A 12,287-nucleotide genomic window follows, 5' to 3' on the forward strand; every position below is an offset into this window, starting at 1 on the left:
ACCAAACAAGAGGTTAGTGAAAAAGCTGGAGATGCAGTCTGGAGTGAAAGGGAAGGTACTTATATAGGCTCAGGAACCTGTACAGCTGTTGATTGACGGTTGAGAGGCGGGACCAAAGAGCCAAAGCAATTAATTGTGTACTCACAATTAGGTGAGTACACACACACACACACACACACACACACACACACACACACACACACACACACACACACACACACACACACACACACACGCGCGCGCGCGCACACCTGCCTCACAGGGTTAATTGAATTCTACGATCAGGCAACAAAAATAAGGGAAAACAAAAAAAAGGGTGGGCAGACTGCATATTTTTGGATTGCCAGAAAGCCTTTGATCCAGTACCAAACAAGAGGCTAGTGAAAAAGCTGGAGATGCAGTCTGGAGTGAAAGGGAAGGTACCTCATTTGATAAATGAGTACCTAAGCAACAGAAGACAACGAGTCAATGTGAGGGGTGAGGTCTCGAATTGGCGAGACGTCACAAGTGGAGTCCCGCAGGGGTCAGTCCTTGGACCTATTCTTTTTCTGATATAGGTAAATGGCCTCCCAGAGGAAATAGACTCGTCTCTCTCAATGTTTGCTGATGATGCAAAAATTATGAGGAGGATTGAAACAGAGGATGATATTAGGAGGCTACAAGATGACCTAGACAGACTGAATGAATAGTTCAACAAATGACTGATTAAGTTCAACCCGAGTAAAGGCAAAGTAATGAAACTAGGCAGTGGAAAAAGGAAGCCAGACACAGGATACAGTATAGAGATGAAGTACTTCATGAAATGGACAGAGAGAAAGATCTAGGAGTTGATATCACACCAAACCTCTCTCCTGACGTCCACATAAAAAGTATAACGTCTGCGGCATATGCGAGGCTGGCTAACATCAGATCAGCCTTCAGGAACCTGTGTAACGTATCATTCAGAATCTTGTATATCACATATGTAAGACCAATCCTGGAGTATGCAGCCCCAGCATGGTGCCCGTACCTTGGCAAGCACAAGACGAAGCGTGAAAAAGTGCAGAGGTCTTAGTCCAAGAACTAAGAGGCGTGAGTTACGAAGAAAAGCTGCGGGAAATGCACCTTACGACACTAGGAACCAGTAGAGTAAGGGGGAGACATGATCACTACCTACAAAATCCTCAGGGGAAATGACAGGGTTAACAAGGATAAACTATTCAACACTGGTGGTGTGCGAACAAGGAGACGCGGGTGGAAACTGAGTACCCACATGAGCCAAAGGGACGTTAGAAAGAAATTTTTCAGTGTCAGAGTAGTTAACAGGTTAACTGCATTCCACCATCCCGAATGCTGCCGGGATGGTGGAATGCATTAGGCAGTGAAGTGGTAGAGGCTGACTCCATACACAGTTTCAAATATAGATATGATAGAGCCCAGTAGGCTCAGGAAAATGCACATCAGTTGATTGACAGTTGAGAGGCGGAACAAAAGAGCCAGAGATCAACCCCCACAAGCACAATTAGGTGAGTACACTCACCTAATTGAGTGTGATGGTGACACTCAAAAAACCCTTAGGCTCACACACACACACACAAACATCCCCCATCCCCCTGCACTAGGGTCACAGGCACACCTATAGGCCACGCACTATCTCTAGCAGACCGGACCCTTCACCAGCCTTCTTATAGATCCTTCAACTCTCATCATTCATATCTTCACCATCACACGTGTTAATCTCAAACTGAAGCTCCTTGCTCGAATGATCATTATATTCCAGCTAGTTTCTCGACATGTCATCACCAGTTACCCAATCAACGACCATCTCACATGTCTAACTCATTAGGAGAAGGCCGCTAATTATTATGAGAAAAGTCAGCTAGGCTGGCTTACTCAGGCGCCGTGGTTCCTCACCAACCTGCCACAAAAACTTCTTTAGCTCCTCAATCTGCTGAAGAATTTCACTCAACCTTGTGTATGATGCTATCCAGTGCCAGGCGGAGTCGTCATCTTGGGAGTGGAGGAGCGCTGAGTCTAGCTGGGGCCGTTGTGGGATTAACCCCATCAAGGAGGCTAGGGTACGTGCTAGGTGCAGCAGTCCTGTCTGCTGGCTCTGCCAGTCTGCTGCTTGGTCCTGGAGCATACTCAGCTCCATCTTGGACATCTCCACCCGCCCCCATTCACGGTAAGTAGTTGAGGCTATCACCACCATCAACAAGGACACCCAAACCCTCCATCCACCGACTGCACTCATGATTAATAAAGTCGAAGGGCCGCGAAATCAACGAAATATACTCTTGATATTCACAAGACCAGAACAAATGTTTTGGTTAATTCTTTTCAGTTTTGAAGGTGAGGTCAAAATACTATCTCAGATCAAGTGGTAATTTAGTGAGGGTGGAACTGTCAATTGCAGTTGAGTGGAGAAGGTAGTGTTGGCAGTGACTAATGGTGAAGTAAGGGTGGCAACAGTGACTGGAGGCGAAGCAAGAACAGTGACACTGACACAACCCTTCCTTCACAACCACACACTGTCAACTGGTGACATAAGAGGAAATATTGCTTCACCAACTAGTGACGCAATGCTGGTTTTCAAGGATAAAATTATCCGCACAGAAATCTAAGGCAGAGAAACTAGGTGACAACACTCCGGAAGGTGAAAATGAGGATGCAGCGGGGATAGTGAATATGAGGATGCTGCAGGGATGGTGAAGATTAGGATGCTCCGGGGATGGTGAAGATCAGGATGCTTGGGATAGTGAAGATGAGGATGCTATGAAGATGGCGAAGATAGGGATGCAGCGGTAATGGTGAAGATAAGAAAGCTGCAGGGGATGGTGAAGTTGAGGATGCTGTGGGGGATGGTGAAGATGAGGATGCTGCAAGGATGGTGAAGATGGGGATGGTGAAAATTAGGATTCAGGGGGATGGTGAAGAGTAGGATTCAGGGGGATGGTGAAGATGAGGATGCTGTGGGGATGGCGAAGATGAGGATGCTGGGGGATGTGAAGATGAGGATGCTGCGGACATAGTAAAGATGAGGATGCTGCAGGGTTGGTGAAGATGAGGATGCTGTGGGGATGGTGAAGATGAGGATGCTACGAAGATGGTGAAGATGAGGATGCTACGAAGATGGTGAAGATGAGGATGCAGTGGTAATGTTGAAGATAAGAATGCTGCAGGGGAAGGTGAATTTAAGGATGCTGTGGGGGGATGGTGAAGATGAGGATGCTGCAAGGATGGTGAAAATGGGGATGGAGAAGATTAGGATTCAGGGGGATGGTGAAGATTAAAATTCAGGGGGACTGTGAAGATGAGGATGCTGTGGAAATGGTGAAGATTAGGCTGCTGCAGGGATGGTCAAGATGAGGATGCTGCAAGGATGGTGAAAATGAGGATGCTACAGGTGATAGTAAAGATAAGGATGCTGCTGGGGATGATGAAGATGAGGATGCTGCGGGGATGGTGAAGATGAGGATGCAGCGAGGATAGTGAAAAAGAGGATGTTGCGGGGATGGTGAAGATGAGCATGCTGCGAAGATGGTGAAGATGAGGATGCTGCAGGGGATGTTGAAGATGAGGATGCTGCAGGAATGGTGATTATTAAGAAGCTGCGGGATGTTGAAGACGAGGATGTTGGTGGGGGATGGTGAAGATGAGAATGCTGCGAGGATGGTGAAGATGAGGATGCTGAGGGGATGAAGACGATGAGGATGCTACGAAGATGGTAAAGATGAATATTCTGCGGTAATGGTGAAAATAAGAATGCAGCTGGGGATGGTGAAGATGAGGATTCTGCGGAAGATGGTGATGATGAGGATGCTGTGGGTATGGTGACGATGAGGTTGCTGTGGGAATAATGAAGATGAGGATGCTGCGGGGAGGATGAAGATGGGATTGTTGCGGGGATGGTGAATATGAGGATGCTGCGAGGATGGTGAGGATGATGATGTTTCGGAGGTGGTGAATGTTAGGTTGCTGCCGGGATGGTGAAGATGACGATGCTGAGGAGATTGTGAAAAGGAGGATGCTACAGGGATGATGATAAGGATTCTGCATGGATGGTGAAGATAAGGATGATACAGGTGATAGTGAAGATGAGGATCAGTGGGGGGATGGTGAAGATTAGGATGATGCGGGGATTGTGAAGATGAGGATGGTGTTGGGATGGTGAAGATGAGGATACTGCGGAGATGTTGAAGATGCGGATGCGACAGGGGATGGTGAAGATGAGGTCTCTGTGGGGATAGTGAAGATGACGATGCTGTGGGGATCATGAAGATGAGGATGGTGAAGATGAGGATGCATCAGGGGATGGTGATGATGAGGATGTTGCAAGGGATGGTGAAGATGACGATGCTGCGGAGATTGTGAAGATGAGGATTCTGCAGGTGATGGTGAAGATGAGGATGCTACAGGGATGGTGAAGATGAAGATGCTGCAGATATGGTGAAGCTGAAGATGCTGCGGGGATGGTGAAGATGAGGATGGTGGAGTTGATGAAGATGAGGATGGTGTAAGGATGGTCAAGATGAGGATACTGTTGGGATTGGGAAAATGAGGATTCTGCGAAAATAGTGAATATGAGGATGCTGCGGGGATGGTAAAGATGAGGATGCTGTGAGGATGTTGAAGATGATGATGCTATGAAGATGGTGAAGCTGAGGATGCAGCGGTAATGGTGAAGGTTAGAATACTGCAGGGGATGGTGAAGATGAGGATTCTGCGGAGATGGTGAAGATGAGGATGCTGCAGGGATGGTCCAGATGAAGATGCTGCGGGGATGGTGAAGATGAGGATGCTGCTTGGATGATGAAGATGAGGATGCTGCGGGGATGGTGAAAATGAGGATGTTGCGGGGATCGTGAAGATGAGGATGCTGCGGGGATGGTGAAGAAGCGAAAGATACAGGGGATGGTGAAGATGAGGATGTTTCAGGGATGGTGAATGTAAGGTTGCTGCCGGGAAGGTGAAGATGAAGATGCTGCAAGGATGGTGAAGATGGGGATGCTGCAGAGGATGCTGAAGATTAGGATTCAGGGGGACGGTGAAGATGAGGATGCTGTGGGGATGGTGAAGCTTGGGATGCTGCGGGGATGGCCAATGTGACGGTGCTGTGGAGGATGGTTAAAAAGAGAATGCTACAGGTGATGCTAAAGATGAGGAGGATGCTGCGGGAGATAGTGAAGATGTGGATGCTACAGGGATGGTGAAGATGAGGACGCAACGAGGATGATGAAGTTGAGAATTCTGCAGGGATAGTGAAGATGAGCATGATACAGGTGATAGTGATGATGAGGATGATGCGGAGGATGGTGAAGATTAGGATGATGCTGGGTTTGATAAGATGAAGATGCCATAGGGATGTTGAAGATGCGGATGCTACAGGGGATAGTGAAGATGAGGTTTCTGCGAGGATGGTGAAGATGACGATGCTGCTGGATTGTGAAGATGAGAATGCTGTGAGGATGGTGAAGATGAGAATGCTGCTGGGATGGTGAAGATAACGATGCTGTGGTTATGATGGAGATGAGGATGCTGCGAGAATAGTGAAAATAAGGATGCTGCGGGGATGATGAAGATGAGGAAGCTGCGAAGATGTTGAAGATGAGGATGCTGCTGGGATGGTGATAATTTAGAAGCTGCGGTTGAGGACGAGGATGTTGGTGGAGGATGGTGAAGATGAGAATACGGCAGAGATAGTGAAGATGAGGATACTGCGGGGATGGTGAAGATGAGGATGCTACATAGATGGTGAAGATGAGGATGCAGCGGTGATGGTAAAGATGAGGATGGTGCGGTAATGGTGAAGATAAGAATGCTGCAGGGGATGTTGAAGATAAGGATGCTGTGGTTATGATGGAGATGAGGATGCTGCGGGAATAGTGAAGATAAGGATGCTGTGGGGAGGATGAAGATAGGATTGTTGCGGGGATGGTAAATATGAAGATGGTGCGAGGTTGGTGAAGATGATGATGTTTAGGGGATGGTGAATATTAGGTTGTTGCCGGGATGGTGAAGATGAGGATGCTGCAAGGATGGTGAAGATGGGGATGCTGCAGGGGATGATGGTGATTAGGTTTAAGGGAGGATGGTGATGATGAGGATGCTTAAGGGATGGTGAAGATTAGGATGTTGTAGGGGATGGTGAAAATGACGATGCTATGCAGATTATGAAGATGAGGATTCTGCAGGTGATGGTGAAGATGAGGATGCTACGGGGATGGTGAAGATGAAAATGCTGCAGATATGGTGAAGATGAGGATGCTGCGGGGATGGAGAAGAAGAGGATGCAACAGGTGATGCTGAAGATGAGGATGCTGCGGGAGACTGCGGAGATGAGGATTCGGCGGGGATGGTGAAGAAAATGATGATGCTACCGGTGATAGTGAAGATAAAGATGCTGCGGGGGATGCTGAAGCTGAGGAAGCTGCGGGGATGGTGAAGATGAGACTGCTGCGAGGATGGTGGAGATGAGGATGCTGCGTGGATGGTGATGATGAGGATGCTTCAAGGGATAGTGAAGATGAGGATGTTGTAGGGGATGGTGGAAATGACGATGCTGTTCAGATTGTGAAGATGAGGATGCTACGATGATGGTGAAGATGAAAATGCTGCAAATATGGTGAAGATGAGGATGCTGCGGGGATGGTGAAGATGAGGATGTTGGAGGTGATGAAGATGAGGATGGTGTAAGGATGGTCAAGATGAGGATGCGGTTAGGATTGGGAAGATGAGGATGCTGCGAAAATGGTGAATATGATGATGTTGCAGAGATGGTAAAGATGAGGATGCTGTGGAGATGATGAAGATGTTGATGCTACGAAGATGCTGAAGATGAGGATGCAGCGGCAATGGTGAAGGTAAGAATGCTGCAGGGGATGGTGAAGATGAGCATGCTGCAGAGGATATTGAAGATGAAAAGGCTTCAGGGATAGTGATCATGAGGGTGCTGCGAGGATGGTGAAGATGATGATGTTTAGCGCATGGTGAATATTAAATTGCTACCAGGACGGTGAAGATGAGGACGCTGCAAGGATGGTGAAGATGAGGACGCTGCAAGGATGGTGAAGATAGGAATGCTGCAGGGGATGGTGAAGATTAGGATTCAGGGGGATGGTGAAGATGAGAATGCTGTGGGGATGGTGAACATGAGGATGCTACGAGGATGGTGAAGAGGATTATGTTTCGGGGATGGTGAAGATTAGGATGCTGTGGGGATGGTCAATGTGACGGTGCTGTGGAGGATGGTGAAAAGAGGATGCTACAGGTGATGCTTAAGATGAGGAGGATGCTGCGGGAGATAGTGAAGATATGGATGCAACAAGGATGGTGAAGATGAGGACGCAACGGGGATGATCAAACTGAGAATTCTGTGGGAATGGTGAAGATGAGCATGATAAAGGTGATAGTGACGATGAGGATAATGCAGAGGATGGTGAAGACTTGGATGATGCGGGGTTTGTGAAAATGAGGATGCTGCGGGGATGGTGAAGATATGAGGACGCCGTGGGGATGTTGAAGATGCGAATGCTACAGGAGATGGTGAAGATGAGGTTTCTGCGGGAATGGTGAAGATGAGGATGCTTCGGAGATGGTTAAGATGAGGATGCTGCAGATATCGTGAAGATGAGGATTTCGGGGGTGATGAAGATGAGGATGGTGTAAAGATGGTCAGGATGACGATACTGTTGGGATAGTGAAGATGAGGATGCTGCGAAGATGGTGAATATGAGGATGCTGTGAAGATGGTGAATATGAGGATGCTGCGAAGATGGTGAATATGAGGATGCTGCTGGGATGGTGAAGATGAGGATGCTGCCGGGGATGGTGTAGATGAGGATGCTGAAGGGGATAGTGAAGATGAGGTTGATATGCGGATGGTGAAGATAAGGATGATGCAGGGGATGGTGAAGATGAGGATGCTGCATAGATGGTTAAGATGATGATGCTGCATTGGATGGTGCAGATGAGGATGCTGCTAGGATGGTGAAGATAATAATGCTGTACTCACCTAGTTATGTTTGCAGGGGTTGAGCTCTGGCTCTTTGGTCCCGCCTCTCAACTGTCAATCAACAGGTGTACAGATTCCTGAGGCTATTGGGCTCTATCATATCTACAATTGAAACTGTATGGAGTCAGCCTACACCACACCACTGCCTAATGCATTCCATTTGTCAACCACTCTGACACTAAAAAAGTTCTTTCTAATATCTTTGTGGCTCATTTGGGCACTCCTGTGTCTCCTTGTGCGTGTGCCTCTAGTGTTAAATAGCGTGGCTTTATCTACCCTATTAATTCCCTTCATGTGGGAATATGTGGTATGAATATGGGTGACATATGTGGTATACAAAGTTCTGAATGATTCTTTACTCAAGTTTCTGAATGCCGTTCGTATGTAGGGCAGCCGGACATATGCCGCTGATGTTATCCTCTGGATATAGGCTGCAAGAGACTTTTCTTGCAGCCTATATCTGCTCCTTACACCTTACATTTCTTGTATCTGCTCCTTACACCTATCTTCATTACATTACATTTGGTTGGGTTAAATTCTAACAACCATTTGTTCGACCATTCCTTCAGCTTGTCTAGGTCTTCTTGAAGCCTCAAACAGTCCTCTTCTGTCTTAATCCTTCTCACAATTTTGGCATCGTCCGCAAACATTGAGAGAAATGAATCTATACCCTCCGGGAGATCATTTAAATATATCAGAAACAAGATAGGACCGCGTGCAGAGCCCTGTGGGACTCCACTGGTGACTTCAAGCCAATCGGAGGTCTCACCCCTCACCGTAACTCTCTGCTTCCTACTGTTTAGGTACTCCCTTATCCACTGGAGCACCTTTCCAGCTACACCTGCCTGTCTCTCCAGCCTATGTACTAGCCTCTTATGCATTACTGTGTCAAAGGCTTTCCGACAATCCAAGAAAATGCAGTCCACCCAGCCCTCTCTTTCTTGCTTAATCTTTGTCACCTGGTCGTAGAATTCTATTAAGTGAGTCAGGCAAGATTTACCCTCCCTGAACCCATGTTGGCGATTTGCCACGAAGTCCCTTCTCTCCAAATGTGCTACCAGTTTTTTTCTCACGATCTTCTCCATCACTTTGCATGGTATACATGTCAAAGACACTTCCCTGTAGTTCAGTGCCTCATGCCTGTCGCCCTTTTTGTATATTGGGACCACATTTGCCGTCTTCCATATTTCTGGAAGGTCTCCTATCTCACGTGTCCTACCTCACTATGGAGAGTGGCAAGCAAAGTGCCTCTTCACTCTCTTTCAGTACCCATGGCGAGATCACGTCTGAACCAACAGCCTTTCTAACATCCAGATCCAGCAGGTGTCTTTTGACCTCCTCTCTCGAAATTTCGAACCCTTCCAAGGCCGCCTGGTTTATTCCCCTTTCTCCTAGCACAGTGACCTCACCTTGTTCTGTTGTGAAGTCCTCCTGGAACCTCTTGTTGAGTTCTTCACACACCTCTTTGTCATTCCCTGTATACCTGTTCTTGCCTGTTTTCAGTTTCACTACATGTTCTTTCACTGTTGTTTTCTTTCTGATGTGACTGTGGAGTAGCTTTGATTCGGTCTTGGCTTTGTTTGCTATATCATTTTCATAACTTTTCTCTGCTTCTCTTCTCACCCTGACATACTCATTCCTGGTTCTCTGGTATCTCTCTCTGCTTTCTGGTGTTTTGTTATTCCGGAAGTTCCTCCATGTCGGTCGGTCGGCCGAGCGGGTAGCACGCTGGACTTGTGATCCTGTGGTCCTGGGTTCGATCCCAGGCGCTGGCGAGAAACAATGGGCAGAGTTTCTTTCACTCTATGTCCCTGTTACCTAGCAGTAAAATAGGTACCTGGGTGTTAGTCAGCTGTCACGGGCTGCTTCCTGGGGGTGGAGGCCTGGTCGAGGACCGGGCCGCGGGGACACTAAAAAAAAGCCCCGAAATCATCTCAAGATAACCTCAAGATATGCCCTTTTGTTCAGTTTATTTGCTTCCATACATGCCCTATTATACCATGGATTCTTCTTTTGCTTCTCGGATTTTTCCTTTTGGGCCGGGATGTATCTGCTTACTGCCTCCTGACACTTTTGGGTGACATAGTCCATCATATCTTGTTCAGACTTAGCTATGAGGTCTGTGTCCCAAGGTATTTCCCTTAGGAAGCTTCTCATCTCCTCATAATTTCCCTTTTGGTATGCCAGCCTTTTGTTTCCTAGTTCGTTTTGGGGGGATATAATTCCTAGCACTACCAGGTACTCAAAGCTCAATACAGTGTGATCACTCATTCCAAAGGGTGCTTTTATCTTGACTTCCCTTATATCCCACTCATTTAGGGTAAGTATCAGATCAAGCATTGCTGGTTCATCTTCTCTCATTCTTGTTGGTTCCTTGATGTGCTGGCTTAGAAATTTTCTTGTTGCTACGTCCAGCTGCTTAGCTCTCCATGTTTCTGGTCCTCCATGTGGGTCTCTGATCTCTCAATCTATTTTCCCATGATTGAAGTCTCACATGATTAGTAGTCCAGATGCATTTCTGCTAGCCACAGAAGCTGCTCTCTCTATTATGTTAATGGTGGCCATGTTGTTTCTATCATACTCCTGTCTGGGTCTTCTGTCATTTGTTGGTGGATTATACATGACTACGACTATAATTTTTTGCCCTCCAGTTGTTATTGTACCTATTATGTAGTCACTGAAACCTTCACATCCCTGAACTACCGTCTCCTCAAAGTCCCAGCCTTTTCTTACCAGCAGGGCTACACCACCACCACCTCTTCCTTCTCTCTCTTTCCTCATAACATAAAAGTCCTGTGGGAACACTGCATTTGTTATGGTTTTCGTTAGCTTTGTTTCTGTGAGAGCTATTATGTCTGGTTTTTCCTCTAGTACCCATTCTCCAAGTTCATTTTCTTTATTTGTAATTCTATCTATGTTAGTGTACATTGCCTTGAGGCTCACTTTCTTCTGTCCCGTCTCAAATCTCCTCCTTGGTGAGTGTTCCGCTGGTAGGGGAAGCTGTGCCATGGGTGTGAGGATTTGTGAGGTGGATACCAGGGTTGCAGAGGATACTGGGATGAGGGGTAGGGGGTCAAGTGAAAGGGGAGGGACAGGGAGGGTATGGGGTGAAAAAGGAGGGAGGACAGGAAGGAAAAGGGGGGGGGGAGGGGTACTCGGAGGGAGGAGGGGAGGGGTAGAAGGGTGGGGATTGGGTGTGGGGTGAGGGAGATTTGGTTGAGTATTTGAGTGGGGGCAGGAAGGTTTTGGGGTAGGGGGGTTTTCTATGCAGAGGAGGGTGGTGGGGTTGCTATGGTGATAGTAAGATTATGATGCTGCGGGGATAGTGAAGATGAGGTTGCTGCAGAGATGGTGAAGATGAGGATAATGTGGGGATGGTGAATATTATGATGCTACAAGGATGGTGAAAATGATGCTGCGAAGATGACGATGACGCAGGGAATGGTGAAGGTGACGATGCTACATGTGTTGGTGATGATGAGGATGCTGCAGATGATGGAGAAGATGATGATGCTTTAGGATGGTGAAGATAAGGATGCAACAGATGATGGTGAAGATGAGGATGCTACAGGGACGGTGAAGATGAGGATGCAACAGATGATGGTGAAGATGAAGATGCTGCTTGGATGGTATAGATGAGGATGCTGCAGGGATGGTGAAGATAATGGTGCTACAGGTAATGGTTAAGATCAGGAGGCTGAGGGGATAGTGAATATGAGGATGCTACAAATGATGGTGAAGATGCTCCAAGAGATATTGAAGATAAGGATCCTACAGGTGATGGTGAAGATGAGGATGCTGTAGAGGATGGTGATGATAAGGATGAAACAGGTGATGGTAAAGATAAGGATGCTACAAGTTTATGGTGAAGATAAGGATGCTACATGTAATAGTGAAGATAAGGATGTTATAAGTGATGGAAGCACCTATTGGAGCTTGATGTGAGAAAAGCTGTTGGGTCGGACGGAATCTCACCATGGGTATTGAAAGAGTGTGCAGGAGCACTTTGCTTGCCACTCTCCATAGTGTATAGTAGGTCACTGGAAACGGGAGACCTACCAGAAATATGGAAGACTGATAATGTAGTACCAATATACAAAAAGGGTGACAGACAAGAGGCACTGAACTACAGGCCAGTGTCCTTAACTTGAATACCTTGCAAGGTGATGGAGAAGATTGTGAGAAAAAACCTAGTAACACATCTGGAGAGAAGAGACTTTGTGACAGCCCATCAACATGGTTTCAGGGAGGGAAAATCTTGCCTTACAGGCTTGATAGAATTCTACGATCAGGT

At 47.0% G+C, this 12,287-nt stretch overlaps 1 protein-coding gene across 1 annotated transcript; it reads right to left on the reverse strand.

Moving 5' to 3' along the window:
• Positions 1–3,695: 3,695 nt before the first annotated feature.
• On the reverse strand, positions 3,696–7,936 carry LOC138359280 (mucin-6-like). Its single transcript, XM_069318433.1, has 5 exons — positions 7,248–7,936; positions 6,360–6,773; positions 5,208–5,853; positions 4,396–4,963; positions 3,696–4,243 (listed from the first exon to the last, which is right to left on the reverse strand). The coding sequence occupies exons 1-5, from the start codon at positions 7,934–7,936 to the stop codon at positions 3,696–3,698; spliced, it is 2,865 nt and encodes a 954-aa protein (XP_069174534.1).
• Between the last annotated feature and the right edge of the window lie 4,351 nt (positions 7,937–12,287).

Source organism: Procambarus clarkii, chromosome 1 (genome assembly GCF_040958095.1).
Source record: "Procambarus clarkii isolate CNS0578487 chromosome 1, FALCON_Pclarkii_2.0, whole genome shotgun sequence".
NCBI classification, from domain to species: Eukaryota; Metazoa; Arthropoda; class Malacostraca; order Decapoda; family Cambaridae; genus Procambarus; species Procambarus clarkii.